At 40.4% G+C, this 18,987-nt stretch overlaps 1 protein-coding gene across 1 annotated transcript in view; it reads right to left on the bottom strand.

Moving 5' to 3' along the window:
- Positions 1-7,409: 7,409 nt before the first annotated feature.
- The window catches only part of ITGB8 (integrin subunit beta 8), a 288,300-nt gene continuing 276,722 nt past the window's right edge, over positions 7,410-18,987 (bottom strand). Inside the window, 2 exon segments of the mRNA XM_085630937.1 lie at positions 7,410-13,254; positions 13,379-13,539. Of these exon segments, the coding sequence (XP_085487063.1) occupies positions 13,132-13,254; positions 13,379-13,539 (284 nt within the window). The 3' untranslated portion in view covers positions 7,410-13,131.

Below are 18,987 nucleotides of genomic sequence, written 5' to 3'. Positions count from 1 at the left end.
ACATGAGCGATTAGGTGTGCAGCCATGGTGACCCTCATGCTCAGGGGCCAAGGCGTATCGCCGCCCAAAAGTGGTCAATGAGGTCAGTAACGGTTTGCCACAAGAGACTCAAGAGCAAAGTAGGGGGCGACCGCCATCGTCCCTGGTAGCGGATGGGTCAGAGCAGGACGTACTCGCTCAAGCTGCCAATGAAGTCATGGAGGCGTCACGAGTCCCCCTTAATAAATACCCAAACTCACCTTATGGAAGACGGCGTGGATGAACCCTGATACACTCACCTGCGTCTGGCGACGCGTGGGATGGAAGACCTACCCCTACCGCCGGACCTGGGATGGGTTCCGAATGGAGTCGGTATTGGCCAGATAAGGGTATCGGGAGGTGTGTAATGTGTCACATGACCAAGGTAGTCACCAGCCCATTGGTCTGGGAGTGTATAGCGGTTCGGCCATGTTGGAACAGGTAAAGAGAGCAGCCATCCATATCCGGTATGACTCGGGAAGTAATAATCCGTGGGTTGGTGTGCTCACAGGGATTGGTTGTCAGAGCGGTTGTGTAAATCCCATTGGTTGGGGATAGAGGGGCGGTCATGTTGGAGCAGGTGGTGTTGAGAAACTATCGAAATACGGTATGAATCAGGGAATGATTCTACGTGGGTAAATTTACTCACAGAGTTGGTTGCCATGGTGATATAATTAAAGACAGGCAAGTGGTGGGTGGCCAGACTAAATGCCACGGGTAACACCTAGGAATGTGAAAAATTATAAAAATTATAAGAGCGATAGTGATAGGGTTCGCGGGGGCCGTGATGAAGTATCAAAGTCCCACCAAAAACTTTTTTTATGTACGGGGATGTAACCCGTGAATGGGGGTCTAAAAACAGAGCGGCAACCATCCGCATCGGGGGCTGACACATAAAAACACATAAAGGCACATAAAAGGAAAAAGGATACCAAGATAGTGTATCTATTTTAAAGCAGTGGAAAAGAGATCTAGATGGTTCGTGATCTGTCAAGAGGTGTATTTTCAGAGAACATCACTGCTAAGGATTAAGGGTCCGCATCCAAGTTAACAGGTATGGCCAAGTTGGTTGTAGGCCTAACAAGGACACGTGGTGTATTCCGGAAGGGTCACAGGTCCTACCAAGGAGCGTGCTTACCTAATGAGTGTGGACCATGGGATGTCGTCGTTAAGACCAGTCAGGTGTGAAGATATTCTAAGGACCCATCTTTGCTCAAGTTTAAACAATGCATTTTGGGACATCTGAGGGTGTGCTTCCAGGACCAACCAGTTGATGGAATCTGTCTGGTGTTGCATCGTTTTAAAATGGGTGTAGAGTTTGGTGGTCACTTTCTGACATCGGATGTTGCTCTTATGTTCCATAATCCTGGTCTTTACCATGCGGGTTGTCATGCCTATGTATACCAACTCACACGAACACCTGATCATATATATGCAGTTTTTAGTGTTGCAATTCGTGTGTCTATTTAGTGTCCAGTGGAAGTTGTTCGTAAAAGTTATGTCCTTGTAGGCGTTAGTCAGTTTGCACACTACACATGAACCGCATGGGAAATGGCCCTTTACCGGTGGTAGCTCCCATATCGTCCTTTGTGGACCAATGGTGTGCAGTCTAGGTCTAGTGTGGACAAGCAGGTCTTTGATGTTTTGTGTGCGTCTGTAGGCAAATATGGGTTTGGGTATGTTAAGATTCCCTTTGTCTAGAATACCCCAGTTGTTCAAGATGATCTTTCTGATCCTGCTTGAGTCAGATGTAAAAGACGTGACACAGGTCAAAACATCGGTATCGGGTTTGGTATGTGTAACCAGTAGTGTCTCCCGTGGGTTATTCCTGGCCCTTTTCATAGAGTTTCCGACACACCTAGGTGGATAACCCCTAACCCGCAAATTTGATGCTAATAACTTAGCTTCTGAGTTATAGTCTGTTAGCTGAGTGCAATTACGTCTGATGCGTAAAAATTGCCCAAAGGGCAGGTTATCCCTCAGTGCTTTAGGGTGGTGGCTATCATAACGTAAAAGACTATTGCGGTCAGTGGGTTTCTTGTACAGTGTGGTGGTCAGGGTGCCTTCAAAAAGATTGATGTTCAGGTCCAGGAATGGTGCCGAATGTTCTGATATAGTGTGGGAGAACTTTAGGAACTCATTCTGCTCGTTAATCCACTGTATGAAATTCATACATTCAGTATGTGTGCCATGCCAAAAGACGAGTATATCGTCTATAAACCTTTTCCAAAGGGAGATGTTGTCATGGAAAGGGTTAGATGTGCAAGAGATCACATTCTTCTCGAAATCAGCCATATAGAGGCACGCTACACTGGGAGCAAAGGTACTACCCATAGATGTGCCTTGGCTCTGGTGGTATAGTTGTTTGTTAAATTCAAAGAAGTTTTCAGTGAGAGCCAAGGTAGCACAATCAATGATAAAGGTGACTGGTGTGGGTGATGACCAGTCTAGTGCCCGTAGTGTTGACTCAATAACGGCCAGAGAGGCCCTCTGGGGGATGTTGGTGTAGAGGGCCTCCACATCCAAGGTCAAAAGATAGTTAATGGCACTAGTGTCTGGAAAGTCATCAATGATTTTGAGGACATCAGTGGTGTCTTAATGAATGAGGGTATGTCACGTACCAGGGGTTGCAAAAAGTGATCACAAAATTTGGACAGAGGTTCGAGGAGCGAACCAATGCCGGATACAATAGGTCGTCCTGGGACCGGAGTCGTACCCTTATGTATTTTCGGGAGGGTATAGAAAAAGGGAATCCTAGGTTCCCGAGTTATCAGGAAATCTGCCTCTTTGTGGGTAATCCAGCCATTGGCTTCTGCTTCATAGACCATAGTGCAGATGGTGGTCTTCAGACGAGGAGTTGGGTCAGACGCTATGGGAGTATAATATCTCTCATTTGTGAGTTGGCGTTTGCATTCAGTCTCATAGTCTGTTGTAGACTGGATTACGATCGCACCGCCCTTGTCCGCCTGTTTGATAGTAATCGTGGAATCTTCAGAGAGGTTTTTTAAGAGCAGGGTTTCATGCCCAGTCAAATTATGGTAGGGCGCCTCCCTGTGGGGTGAATTTAGCTCTTTCAATACCGCTTTCTCAAATGTAAGGTTCTCCACAGGAACCATGTTATTATGTGGAGTAAATGTGGAGGGGTTTCTTAATCCAGAATCTATAACCTCATTGTGAGGTTGGTCCTGAAAAAAGGCTTTGAGGCGTATCTTCCGAAAAAGACTGTGGATTTCGCAGTGATCCCTGAATCTGTCTACCCTTGGGGTGGGGACAAAACCAAGGCCTTTCTGTAGTAGTGACTTCTCAGGAGCAGTGAGGACCCTATGTGAGAGGTTCACTACTAGTTCCTCTTGTCCTTCGTTCTGCTCCTGGTGTCCATGCCGCTGGTCGGTGGTTCTTGCCAGTGAACCTGTTTCTGTGCGCCTCTTCTGTTGCGTCCTCTTCCTCTGCCCCAGCCTCTTCCTAAAAAAGGCTGGTTGTTACCATTGAAAAACTGGGGGGGACAATGTTGGTATTGAGGAAACTGCCAGTATGGTAGTGGTGGGAGAGGACCTTGGAACATAGGGGGGCCCTGGAAGGGAGGGCCATTGTAGGGTCGATTATTTCGTTGATTTTTTCTCGAGTTATTACTCCCCCAGCTATTAGTGCTAGAATTACTATCGCTGGAGTCTCTCCTATCTGAGGTCGACTAAAGGAAATAACCACAACCAAGACCCTTACAATGCTATTCATTCAACAAATCATGCAATTGCATGGACTCCCCTCGACAATTATTTATGATGGAGGCCAGCTATCCATTTCACAGTTTTGTTGAACTCTTTGCACATCATTGGACATTAATGCTCAACTCTCAGTTGCCTATCATGCGCAAACTGATGTGCAGACCAGATTTTAAAGCAGACCCTGCAATGTCTCTTGACCACTACTCCAAAGGGTCGGGAATCCATGTTACCTTTCGCTGAATTTATTAACTATAACTCACAGTATTCAGCCACTGGAAATTCGCCCTTTTATTGTTTAAGTGGTATTCATTCTTGTACATTGCCTGAAAATGTTGTAATGTACTCTGAAAATGTACTTAACACAAACGGCTTTGCAAAACACCAGGCTGATCCACAACAGCAGGTGTTATCACATTTACATCAGGCTAAGTTGTGTATGAAAAATTATGTTAACGGACATCAACCACAGCTAGATTATAATGTTGAAGACCAAGTTTGGCTGTCCACAATATATCCGCAATTGCAAGGGTGACATAAGCTACCACCCAGATATGTGGATCCCTTTTCTATTGAACAAGTCAGTAACCCAGCAGGTGTTCAATTTGACAGATGATTTACCCATTCATCCAGTGTTTCTTGTGTCGTTATTAAAGCCCTATTGGGGCCAGACTCATCCTATTAATCTTCCTTCATCTCTAACACTGGATAATCATTTGGAATTCAATGTACAGACAATCATTTATTCTGAGTGTAAGAAAGAACGAATGCTTTACTATATTGCTTGGAAAGGGTTCGGTCCATAAAAACAGTTTTGGGAACTAGCCAGTAATGTTCATACCCCTCACCTGGTCTGCTCCTTCCATGCCAGTCACCCAGCTGAATCACGACCTGTAGATCATTCCTTGGGGGGGGAATTATAATGACCCCCTCCTCTTCCTTCTCTGTCACAACCCCCTCTTGCGTCCTCTGCATAGTAGTCTAGTGTGCAGGGCTTATGTTGCTCAATGCAGTGGTCTAGCATGCAGGTCTCATGTTGCTCTATTCCTATGGCGCCCTATGCACGCTATGATATTCCTGACTGATCCTTCCCCATCATCCTCATGACCCAAGCTCCCCCAACACCCTCCCGAACTGATGCTCCCCCAGCATCCCTTATAACGGATGTTTCCCCAGCAAACTCATGCCTGATGCACCCCCAGCATTCCTCATGGCTAGTGTTCCCCCAGCTCCCTCATGGCTGATGCTTTGCCAGCATCCCTCCTGGAAAGTGTTCCCCCAGCTCCCTCATGACTGATGCTTCCCCAGCATCCCTCAAAGCAAGTGTGCCCTCATCTCCCTCATGATTGATGCACCCCCAGCATCCCTCACGGCTAGTGTTTCCTCAGCACCCTCATGAGTGATGCTTCCCCAGCACCCTCATGACCAATGCTTCCCCAGCGCCCATAATGTACAATCCGCTTGAACCCCTGCAAGCGTTCCCTACCTCACGTGAAACAATGGATTAACCTATCTTGCTATTGCTAGGGACTTTGTAAGGTTGTGCATTAAATCCCTGCAAGCTTCCTCCAGTATCCTGTAAGCCAATGGCAAGCCTTACTTTTACTGGGGTCTGGGTGTTGTTCTCCACTCTGCATGTTCGAGGGAAAAAGATACATTTGTTTCCTGTTATTTGGTTCCATTCAACAAGTTGCTCCTACTCATTCTGTAAGGTCACCGAGAGTGTACTATGAGCGTGTTTTCCCCAAGGTTCAAGAAACTTCCATATGGCCATGTGTACCATGCATAACCTGTTTTCTAGCTACACCCTTTGAGCCTTCGAGAGGGTATATAAAGCCTACCAAAACCTGATTCGTGGCTTGGACTTGCTTCCTGTAGAACAAGTTTCACTCTTCCCACTCATCTGAGGAATCCTGCCAGAACCAAGAAGCACTCCAGTCTCCTTACACCTGAACCGGTGGTTCCTGTGGCATCCGCTCCCTCAATGTCTTTAGTATTTAGGATCAAGTTAGTGCACACTAAACCATCTACAGTAGTAAAGGGGACTAAAGTAGTAAAGACTTTTCCTCCAATTCCTTTCTGTGATTACTCCAGCGCTTCTTGTGTGTTTATACTCCGGACCCTCCCTACAACCTTGATGCTAGAACTGTCACCACTCAAGGGTTAAAGACCTTAGTCCTGTGTTTCTCTGATGAACAGCAGTGCCACTAAAGAGCACATAAGAGACTTTTGATATCTGCATCAACCTTGTATCCCACTCTGTGTTTTGAGTGTATCCCTATGATTGCAAGTCACTCCCACCTTTGCACCGAGGGCAGCCCTTTGAGTGCAAGTCACTACAATCTATGCTCAGAGTGTATCTTGAGGAGTGCTGATAACACTAATCTGTATTTCAAGTTCATGTCTTGGAGTGTCACACTCCAATCTATGATTTTGGTATTTCTGCTCTTATGTTGCACTGCTGACAAAGCTTGTAAGTTTGTGTCACTAAGTTAATGCATGTTCATTTTATAAATAGACTTCTTAGTGTACTGATGGTAACTGCCTCCTCTTGTTATTTCCAGTGCATTGTGTCATCACAAAGCCAGAGGTACTGGTCCAGTGCACATCTACCTCGCATATATAGATAGTCTCAGAAGTGATGAATCCTGTACTTCAGATCCAGTACTGCAAGTCTCTCTTTTCTTATGTTATCCCAGCTCCCCTTCCCTCCAGGGGAAATTGTGGACTCTCAAGTTTTGGTTCCTGGATCTGCATTGCCCTCGGATAGGACAGGAGGTCCAGCATCGGCTCCAATTTCAGCTCTGTGGTAGGGACCAAGAGAGTGCTTGAGAGCAACCAGCATCCCCCTTGCACCAGGCCACAGAGTCCCTTTCAGTCCCCTCCACAAATGTCATTGTCCAGAGTCAGAGAATTCAGCCCGTCCCGTCAGGATCTCTGTGGTGCTGGGACTGTGACTGGTCTGGCTACCATCTTGGCTATGCCCCTGTGTGCCTGATATAGCATTTCCTTTGAGCCCCACCTCCTAGTTGGGCAAAGTTTGCAGTGCAGACTGCGACAGTTAGTCCAGTGTTTCCCCATCAGCTACGGTGTGCCACACTGCAGGAGAAGTGTGAACTTGATATAGTGCTCCCTTAGAGCTGCGCCTCCTCCTGGGGAAAAGTTCACTGTGCAGGCTGGAAGAGGTAGTCCAGTGTCCCTATCAGCTACAGTGTTATTAATATTATTGTTTTTAATGTTATTATTATTATATTTAGCAGTAGTAGTAGTAATAGTAGTATTACAGTATTCCGTCTATGTATGATGCTCTTTAGCATCTCAAAACTGTGTGCTTGGGCCATAAGATTGAAAAATAAAATAAAATACATAAAATAAACTGCTAACCAAAGACTTATAAAATCAAGAGCAGCAACAGCCTGTATGAACACTTGGATGGATAGCTTCATACGGCTGATAACTTTTGCAGTTTTTAAGCCCTTGCTTTTAGCTGTTTTCTGGTTTGTAAGTATTACTTGTGAGTTCAATATATCCTCAGCCCCCACAGCAGGCCATATGCAGGCTGCACATTTTGGCACATAGACCAGATTCTTCTGTGCTGAGTTCATGAATATTATAGAATAGAGATACAGCAAACAAATTGTGTCCCAAATAAACCAAAAGGAGATTCAGCAACAGGAATACATTTAATCAAATCCACTTGCTTGCCTGGCAAAAACTCAACACACTGTTAAATTGAAGTAGAAGAATACATTCATTTTTTTTAAAATTGCCAATAGGAAGTTTTAATTGCATACATTATGAGCACTCTGAAAAATAGCATTCAAGGTTCATCTAGGCAGGAAGACGAACATGAGCCAGTAACAAGATTTAGTTGAAAACAATGACATGATGTGTGACTCATTGCATGAGTACTCCGTATAGTTCCCATTTTACAAAAGCATAAATCTGCATTGCAAATGTCGAATGATCAGTGCATCCAGTTAGTTACAGCTGAAAGATTTAACAGCTAAACCCTGTCAAAAACAAAGCAATGTAAAACTTCATCCATCCCACTCTCACTAGCAATATTACAGTTCAATGAATACTTATAAATTAATCTGATTAAAAAAATGATTCTTGTTAAACAACATTGTTGACTATCAGACAAACAAAACTGTAGAAAAATACAAATTTAGTCCTTCGATCCTGACATTACATTTGTTAAATGATATACAACACAATGGCACTTTTAACCTCCACTTCCACTAATTTTAAATACGAAAAATATATACATGTATGATTACGAAAACAGCCCCAACAGTTTAAATAGTTTGGATGAGGTGCCTTTAATGACTGTGCCCTTGTTATTTTGCTATTTTTTTGTTCCAGAAAAATCATGCAATATTCTTATAGATCAATATATTATTTCAGTAAGATACAATGAGGTCATGATGGTGATAACTGGGAATATAATGGTCTGGTGGCTCAGTGGGCCAATGCATCCCATGAAGCAAAGGGTATATATTTGACCTCATGGTCACCAGGTTCAAATCGCAGTTGGTTAACTTAGCTTTTATTGTTCTGAGAACGATAACATGAGTAGCGTTGAAATTGGTAAAAAGTCTGTAATTCACACCAAGAGGGAAATGTGTCTTTGACAAATACACATTATGAATAGTTGAGATGTACCAAGTTTTTGATTAAATTACAGTTTCACACTAGATAAACTGTATTTTTGAATATGGAAACAAATTATTTCTGTACAGAAAGCTTAGTAAAAATGAATCAATAAAGAAATGAATGCAAGTGGGTACAAGATTAAGAAAACAATTTTTATACATAGCTATGCCAATTTCATTTCATAAAGTCTAAAATAATATAAAGTACTAACTGCAAATGTACCAGTGACAATAGAGACGATTTGCATCCGCATGGATGTGGATTTGTTGCATGTACTGTTCCTACTTTAGACAAGCATGTAGGTTTTACTGATTTCATCATTTTTGAGAGACTCTGGGACAACTCATGTGAAATGTTCCACTATCTCTGCACAATGATTCAGACCTATTACTCATTTAAGATAGGATAAAGAATATTTATTTTGGTTTATAGTCATATATATCATGTTTATTGCCCATGCTCTATAATGTGCCATCACCATATAGCACTTACAAGTCTAATATTAACTTTATTTTGAGAAATCTTTCTACATGCTGGTTTCATGAGCATTCTGAAGAATGAGCGTAGACTATATACACTTCCACAACATACTGTGAAAGATTCTTTGAAAAAGGTCAGAAATTTACTTTTTGTCTTTTTAGAACCTGCTGGACAATTTGAGCAGATGTACATGCAATCTGAAAATGGCGCTGATTCAGGAACTATTTTTGAATTCTGACTTACTTATAGGCAGCATTTTCCCAGGGATACATTTAGCAAGCGTATCATTATTCAGGTGCAAATATGATGCATAAGTGCTAAGTGCAACTGCACTTGCTAATTTTTGTTTTTGTTTCTTTATTTCAAAAAAAGTTCATCCTGTGGAGAAACCCATTCTTAACACATCCATGCACTCTGGGGGTGTTCCATTCATATTTGCACCGTGAAGAAGGTTTTTCTCTTGCCCTTCACAAGAGGAATTTCTTACAGTCCCCAGGATGGAATGTGCCAAATGGTTTAGGAAGGGTTGCCCTGGACCCATTCAAAAAAACAAAAATGCCTTTCGATGATGGTTTGTGCAAAAGTACCATTTTTGGAATGCTGTAGTCTCTTCAGACAACCTATCTACTGCCATAATGACAGCCACACCCCTAAGGGTGCCTGCTAAGAATCTCAGAACATCCAAAGCGCTCAAGATTATGGTTGCTCAGCTACCTATGGGGCATATCTGCCTTGGCGGAGCCATAACCTGAAATTGTGAGCAGATTTGCTCAAACATCATATTACACCATACTGATGTAATACAGTATGTGAGCAAATACTTTTTATGACTTGGTTTGTTAAAAAAAATGTGGATCTATCATCATAAATGGAGGCATCTGTACAGCAAAGTTCAATGTAGGTTTGCAAATTATTTTAAGAATCAAGCCTTATCTTGCTGAGAGGTGTTATAGAACACAAAATATAAAATAAAACCAATGTAGCAACATGCTAAAGTTGAGTAGGTGTCCACTTAGTTGCTTACGGTAAATCTTTCTTTTGTGTGAATGATTGTTTCCTATTTATCAGTTCTCTGACAACTATTTGTTGTTTCTGTCACAACCTAAATTCATAATAAAAATGAGCTAACGTCTAGCAATAATGCACCTGCATAGACATTTATGTTTAACAACTGTAAGCATTTGTTAGTTGGCAGCTTCAGAACTATTGATCAATTTTTTCTATGTCATAATTAAACTTTTTAATTTAATGTCAAAAATATACAATACCCTGGGCTTTAGAAAGCCTTCTTGACATTAGAGTAAAACAGAGCCCTTATAATTGTAGGGGCTAACAGATTATTGAAATGATTCTTGTGAGGAAAAACTTATTGTGTTGAAAGGAGAGAAAAGAAAAAAAAACAAATAACAGTAAGACATGGGACGAAGACAATCAGAGTAGAGTCATTAGGTGATACACAAAGACTTTGAGAACAAAGTGTAAAGTGTGCAAAACCTAAATGCCCCTTCATTTTTATGAATGTTTTACATTTGTACCATTCCACGTACATGCTAATGGAACTCAAGCACAAGTATGCATGCCGTTGCATTAATGCAAATCTGTACTGTAGTCATACCAAGTAATAAATCAAATCAATCATTTTGCACAATACATCCAATGCATACATTATGCATGAACCTGGATTTGGCAAATCAAAATATACTATGCTTTATAGGAAGTGTTTTCTATTCACATGCGCGATGCTCATTATTGCATGTATCTTATAGAGATACAACAGGTCCATTAAGGATTAATTAGTGTGTTGAGGGTTAACTCTAAAGTTTGTCGGCAGCCTCAAATGTACAACTTTTCTGTGATAAGTATTTTGTATTGAAATTCAATTGGCCACTCTGAAGCACCCTTGATAATGTCCTATTCTTTAGTAAATTGGAATTTACATGTGTTTAATATACACATACATCGCAAACATTAGGAATAATTAACATGTACGTCTAGCTACATTTTATTTATGTTTTTGTGCAACAAATGCAATGCATTGATGAATTTCTTATAAATTTTTACTTTAAGCTTGCTACATCATTTCCTTTGTGATTACATCCCACCTCTCCAAATGCTAATCACATGACCATGAAACTTGAAGGTGTTATGTAGGCACTGCACAAGAACTTAGTCATATATTTATTTTCTAATCATTGTGGGTAATGTATTTGAAACTATTGTATTTTGTATGACCTACTACAAATGGTTTGCCACAAATCAGTATGTAATATTATTTAATGTGAAAAACATTAAATAATTGTCAGACTGTGAATTATTTTTGTAATCTGTCATAGCATTTAACTGTCAGCCGCCGATATCATTAGAAACATTTCAAGCAGGAATCTCAGTAAGAACATTCCAGGGATATATGAGAATGATGCCCTTAAATAAGGCACAGCTATTTGGGATATTTAGAAATATTCAGAGCGTTTACAACTGGCCAAATAAAAAAAGCTAGATGGGCATGCCATGATTTTCCACAATCATAACCACATAACCTATAGTAACATTTTAACTGAAATTCTAATAGATATTCTTTGTATATGTTATCGCACAAAACCATTCATGTTAAATTCAATAAAGATTGTAATTACTAGGTGGACATATGCGGGAATGTTAGTTGAAAGTTTATCATGAAAAAATGTGTCTAATAAAGAACTAATTTGATGTTGGAGAAAGCCTAAATTAAAGTGTCATGCTATCCTGCTGTAGCTTCAGCAAAACAGAGATATGATTCTATAATAGGAATAGAGAATTAGAGAATAAAAGAGAACATTCGGAATGAGTGGAAATAGGCTTGTTTACTGCTTACTCACTGGCTCAGTACCTTCCCATCCTAAAAACTATATCTCACCCCCTGATTATCCTGTCAATACCAAACCTAGGATTCAGAACAGATGGCATAGGAAATGGATGACGGGATTTTAGACTGTGATGAGGGAAACAGTGACATGAAGGAATGCTCACCGGTAATCAAAGTTTTATACCAGATGCCATTTTCCCATTTTTTCCGTACAGGATAATGCATTTTTCATAATTTCAAACCACCTGCAACTATTCATTTTATGACATGTTCATGACAATTAGGACCTGTCCTTGAAGGCACCTCATTCCCCAAACAATCTTTAAAAATGACTGTATTTTATAAATGTTAGTGTTTAATTCAAGAACAAGTGACTCACATTATTTGCAGACTTCCATGACATTACATTGTTAACTAAAGTGAAACAGTGCTTTGACCCATGTTTGAACTACCATCTAAAAAAATAAGTTATACTTTACAATAAAGTGCTACCTCAACACTATCATTCATGAACAGTAGTAATGCACATCTATTCTAGACACAAACTCAGCAGCTATCTTGCAGGTATATACCCACACCAGTACCTCAAAATGGTAACATTTCAGTATGTACCATGAAACCATGTTGAACACTTACATGAAATATCTACTGGAACAGCAGCACTGCAAAAGGCCTTAATAAACTACAATTGGCTCAATTTGCTTGTTAGTAGAACTTCTACAGTGTTTTCAAAACATATGGATTTTTTAATACATAATGACTTTCTATGCCCACAATCTACAAATGCCATTTTGCTAAATATATGGTGAGCAATTTATGACATGACTGGCAAACACATTAAAAATGATGTGTCAATGTTTTATGGCAGTGCTGCTGTAGCTGTATTGCAGTTAAATACGGCTGTTGTATTACGCTTTGACTTACATATATTTGTCAGCATATCAAAATACCGTAGAAATGTACCATGTTTTTGATTATAAGACAGAGTCAGTTTAATTTATTATCAATGTGTGCCACATTTGAAAAAACCCTGTGGAAATTCCGGTTGGTTACTTATAGATATTTCCTAAAGGATACAGTTGCTGACATATGTGTTTTTGGGCATCTGCTGAACTGCTTTGGATAATATTGCAGTTGAGGTTGGTTGGTAATTGAAACTAATTATTTGTGCCTGGTGTGGCTATCTGTTTCACCTTGCATTTGTAGTTAACTAATAAAATGCCCTTTGTTCTATCCACTCAAACTATAACACCCAATATCAAATACCCATATAGTGCAACTGCATCTAGTTAAAGCATTTGTAATAGTCTATGAGAATTACAAAAGAGAATGTAATGGTTAATGCACTGTCTTGTACTAACTGTACAATTTAAAAACGCGGAGTTAGGAAAATCCATTTACACCAAATCTTCTTCAAAACTTGTACTTGAATATTTCATGACCTTGTATTCTGCTGATATCAATATTCATTTCATCTTCTTTATTTCGTCTGTATGTTACTGTTGCTGTGCAGACAGTTGGCAAAAAAACCTTGTCCTTGAAAATAAACATGACAATTATTGTCAAACAACTTATTTATTATTTCAGTTTAGACAAATGTAAATGTAGTACACTTGAAACAATGCATGCTATTCCATGCAAATATCTACAAGAGACATACCTTTCTCGATGATTCCTTGCAATGTACAGATGATTTAATTTTATTATTGTTCAATTGCAGCATTATCTGTCTAATAATTAGAAGACTGAGTAAGCCGATGAGGAACGTAATTATTACAATTATGGAGAATATTCTAAAGTGGCTTGAATCAGAGAAACATTCTGCAATGAAATGAAAGTATATTAAAATGGGGCATACATTCAAGGAAAAGTTTGCTCGGTTAACACATCAATTACATATGTTGTAGAGTCAAGCATGCACTCTGTAGATAAATAAGTAGTTTTAAAAGAGACACAAGGAATAGGGCACTTAGAATGCCTACTATCATGATATTATGTTACCTTAAAGTTTAGGCAAGCCAAGTGAACTCTAAAGCATATAAGTGGCAGGCACTTGTAAGATCACTAATCTAGAACTCATTTAGGCATATGTCCATCATGATTCCAGCGGAAAAAACTGAAAGAGCCCATCTAGGGTAAAACACAGATGGTGAAGGCCTCTTTAAATGTAGATTGTTCCCTCCAAAAACTAGCAGATCATTAATAAGCACATCTGTCTTAGAACTCTCCCCATTACCTTTAAACATACGTTGATTGAGAAATGAGTGACAGTTTTGAAGAAGAGGTGATAGATACATGATCCTGTAGACCCTTTACCTGGAGGGAAGTATGTGCAAGGACATCTAACTAATGGCTCCATAGTGCCATAAGACTCTTCTTCCTCAAACTCACTGCTCATTTGTCAAGGAGTTAAAATTGGGATGGGGAACATTTGGATTCAGTGAAGTAACAAACATGACCAGCAATCCACTGGTGCAAAAACAACAATTGATGGACAGAATGCAGAACAATGTCATACATTCACCCCAGTACAGAGATCTGGGCCTAAATCCATCGTTTCTTTGCTCATCATGCCATTCCAGTTTGAACCCAGCCTTATGCAAATCAGTCTTGACCCTGTGCCTCATGGGATCAGTCCAGCCCGAACTGCCAAGCCAGGTCCCCCCTGGACTGGAAACAAGCATCCTAGGACCGGTTTCGGGGTTTCACCCCTCTTCAGCCAGGATAGCTTGATTCCAGTGGCATGGAGAGCACGGGACTCACGTCTGAGCATACCCGTCCCACTCGGGGTGACAAATGCAAAAACAACAATTGATGGACAGAATGCAGAACAATGTCATACATTCACCCCAGTACAGAGATCTGGGCCTAAATCCATCGTTTCTTTGCTAATCATGCCATTCCAGTTTGAACCCAGCCATATGCAAATCAGTCTTGACCCTGTGCCTCATGGGATCAGTCCAGCCCGAACTGCCAAGCCAGGTCCCCCCTGGACTGGAAACAAGCATCCTAGGACCGGTTTCGGGGTTTCACCCCTCTTCAGCCAGGATAGCTTGATTCCAGTGGCATGGAGAGCACGGGACTCACGTCTGAGCATACCCGTCCCACTCGGGGTGACAAATGCAAAAACAACAATTGATGGACAGAATGCAGAACAATGTCATACATTCACCCCAGTACAGAGATCTGGGCCTAAATCCATTGTTTTTTTGCTCACCATGCCAATCCAGTTTGAACCCAGCCATATGCAAATCAGTCTTGACCCTGTGCCTCATGGGAACAGTCCAGCCCGAAGTGCCAAGCCAGGTCCTCCCTGGACTGGAAACAAGCATCCTAGGACCGGTTTCGGGGTATCACCCCTCTTCAGCCAGGATAGCTGTGCCTCATGGGAACAGTCCAGCCAATATCAGCTTCCCTATGTTTAAACTATCTTGTATTCAACTGTTTAAAATGCTGTCATTCGTATGCATACAATACCTTACTAATGCATGATGCTGTGTGACGTTGTGTGGAATTATTAATACAGAGTACACAGACTTCAAGTGAGAACTATGCATAGTATGTGTATTGCACATAAAGATTGTCCTCCTGCAAAAATCTGTACTTTGTGACATTTTGGGTGCAAAGCTTTTATTTTGACCATCTGTTTGTAATAAAAAGGATGCGAGTGACCATCAAAATTGAAAACCTGGCACAAAATATGTTGCAAGAGAGCAGCACATAGTTCAACTCTACCCAGTGAGGTGTGCCAGAACTGGGCAAACACCTGTCACACAAACAAATTATGTGAAACAAGTATGTGTCTGACACTTAATAATTAACCATTTTCTGCTAATTTTAAAAGCCTTCTGTTGTGAGCATTACATGTTTTGGCCCTTTGAGAGCCCACAGATATTTTTGTTCATATATCCTGTTATTGTGCTGGTGCAATGCTTGTAATCTGTTTAGTTCATGGTTGATATTTTTTAATTAATATTCATTGATTTTTCAAGCCTCCTGCCTGCCTTTATATGGGAAACATATCTCTGGAGGGACACCAAATAATATTTCTAATTTTTTCAAATTTCTTTCAACATTTTTTCTATGGTGATTGGGCTTGCTGGCCATTAGTTAATATGTTTATTTATTTATAAAATGTTTGCCTTTTTCGTATAAGGTCCTATGGGCCCTGGAGGAGTGTTAGAAATGTATTGCCTCATTAAAATATGCCTCTTTAAAATAGTCCTGAATGGGTGTTGTTTTAGTGGTGTTATGTCATACTCATTGAATAAACTGTCAGTATCAAGGTCATTTTTAGTATTGAAAATACATTTTTTATATTCACTATCGTATCATTGATTTTTGTCTAACTAGGTCAGGCCTAACAATTAGTTTACACAAGAGTATTATTGTTATATCTGTGAGAAAATGATTTTTAAACATCACTATTCTTGTTAGGCCCAGTAAAGATTTTAGTAATGTAAACCTGAGCTCAACCCCTGGTAGCTATGGCACAGAGCAGACAAGCTTATTTTGAGATTTATTTTTGAGGATTTAGAAGTACCAAAACAGTTATAAAGTCTAAAACACAACATATTAAGAATCACAAAAAGAATTCCACTTCAAGTGATAACAAGAGAGAATATTTTAATTAACAAACTGACAACAAAAATTAAAAGATTTAATGGGGAAACCGAATATATGAATATTTAAAGTTTCTAAATGAAATTGAAAATGAAAGAAATTAGCACCAATAAGAGACAAGCATCAATCTTGGTCATCTGGTTGTGCTTGCCCAGAGTCTACTGGTCCCTGAACCCTGCCAGTGGAGTTAAAAATAAAGGAAGGTTCACAAACAACCCTGGGCGTAGTTTGCGTAGTAGCACTACGCTATGCTATGCGAAGTGCACTTCGCACTACGCAAGCTACGCATAGCTACATGAGCTGCGTAGTGCGGTAGGGAAAATGCTGTTCGCACTGATTGCACAGTCCGGATGCTTGTCCGCACTGTGCAATCATTGCAAATGGAATCTTGCACAGTGCAAGCGGTCGTTTTCTGCAGCTCGAGTAGATTTGTACTAGAGCAGCAGTTTTCTCAACCCGGACTGGTAGTTTCTCATCGCGAGCATACGCGACCCCTCGCAATGAGAAACCTTATCTCCCCACATTGAGAATCTCACCGGGAGGTTTATTTTCCACGCTTGTGATCGGCAACTTGATGTTGTTGATCACGAACGAGGACAAAGTTTCACCGGGATGTCATTTTGCTCGCGATCGCCAACTTGATGCTGAGGACCGCGAGCAAGCAAGAAATGCCCGCTACGCTACGCATTTTTGCACTGTGCTACGTGCAATTTGCGTAGCGCGTACTTGTGCAAACTACGCAAGCGTAGCGTAGTCTTACGCTCAGGGTTATTCACAAAGCATAGCTGGGAGTGAGGGAGATGAAACAGTCATTGTTCATGTCTAGGCTGATATTGAACCAAATCAAATTGATATAATATGTAATCTGACAGTGCCAGAATGGCTTAGCATGTGGGCTGTGTTTTGACTGTTTACGTGCCTGTATAAAATGTTTACAGGTGGCTTCTCAAACTTTACCACAAACATTGCCTGTAGAAAACACTCATGCATGCAGTCTACTGTACCTTGTAAAACTCCTAGCACAACAGCGTGTATTTACAAGTTCAAAACTGCTCAAATTTTAAACACTGGCCACTTTTTTAACTATCTGATTCACTAATGGGGGCCACTTTTATTTTGGTGTTTGGGCCTATTTTCTGTTCCAGTCTGACCCAAAGAAGGTGTCTACCATGAAAGGTTCCAAGCCAGACCTATTTATCAATGTGTCACAGCTGCATCATTAATTGTTTAAAGTGGTCGGTAAGGCAATGAAGCAGACGACTGTGCATTGCATCCATCTCACCACAGACTGCTAGTACTACCTGTTCATCACTACACACCAGGGCTCCTTTAGTGTGGTTAAGTAAAGACTATTATTTGGTGCCACATGAAATATGCTTTTTTTAAGGCATTCATAAATATCCAACAGCTGCAAAGAATTTAATAGCAAAGTGTTCAGATTTGATTTGTTGCAACTGAGAATGGAATCAATTTTGTCTAAACATGACAGGTGGAGGAATGGCAGATAATGTATACCTCAGCATGCTCTGATTAGCCCATTGCATCAAACTGATTGTGCTGTGCTTCCTCAGAAATAAGGAAATAGTCTACAACTTTCTGGTTAGATATCAGAGGAGTTGCAGACAATTTTACCATTTATTTACAGCCCAGAATAGGTTGAAGATCAATGTGAGGTAATAACTATTCTCATACAGGAGGCACAGATCTGTTCTCTACCTTCATCTTCTACATACTGCAACTCCTACTGTTCAATTTCATAAATGTTTATGTGCTAAAAATGGGAGTATATACTGCTGACAATGCCAAGTTAATTCATGTTGCAAAATGGGGGTTAAAAGAGTGCCTTATCAAAATCCTTATAACTTTAGGTATTTTTACACCAAGTCATCAAGGAAGATTGTACTATGCTCTAAGCCATCCCATTGTTGCACCTGCCAACAGATCCATTTGTGGAAGTTGGAAAAGAAATTACCAATGTTAATGAAGAAGAATTTGGTTTAGCCAACTGCCTACTCCTATGTCTAGATACAAATGGCAGCTGCAATGAAAGATTTTGTCCTCCAAAGAGTATGTCTTTGCCACTTTATTGGATCCATAGTACAAACATGGATGGTCTATTTTCATTCATTTTTCAGCATTGCACTATTAGAATTGTATCGTCATGAAAGTACCTGAACTTGGATATAAAAGATTGCATCTTTGAGGTTAAAGAATGCTGAATTGCTATCTTCACCTACTTCTTTAGAACACACTGATGGCTCCAACAGCATCTTGCAAAAGCAGTACCCACCCCTGGTGAAACAATCACTATTATGCCATACCTTCTGTTACAAAAAGAAAGCTAACAGTATGACTAGAAAGGTTCTTTATGCTGGTACTACGACATCTAGAGAATATGTTATCTTGTATATTCAGTCAAGTACAAAGGTACATAAAAGATTTCCAATATATCTAGACCCATTGAGGTATTGGCATGGAAAAAAGGACCAATTCAGCAGGCTGACCATAAAATCTCTAGGATGTCCCGTAGCCAGCATATCCTCTTAGTGGGTTCCCAGTGTGTCAGAGTCATGGTCAGAAAAACCAGTCTGCTTTCTCAAATTAAGTAGCGACTCACAATGATCAGAATGAACAAGCATTTCATAC

This window comes from Triturus cristatus, chromosome 10 (genome assembly GCF_964204655.1).
Source record: "Triturus cristatus chromosome 10, aTriCri1.1, whole genome shotgun sequence".
NCBI lineage: Eukaryota > Metazoa > Chordata > Amphibia > Caudata > Salamandridae > Triturus > Triturus cristatus.
The sequence above is the reverse complement of the archived record's forward strand: the minus strand, read 5'-3'. Positions and strand labels throughout refer to the sequence as shown.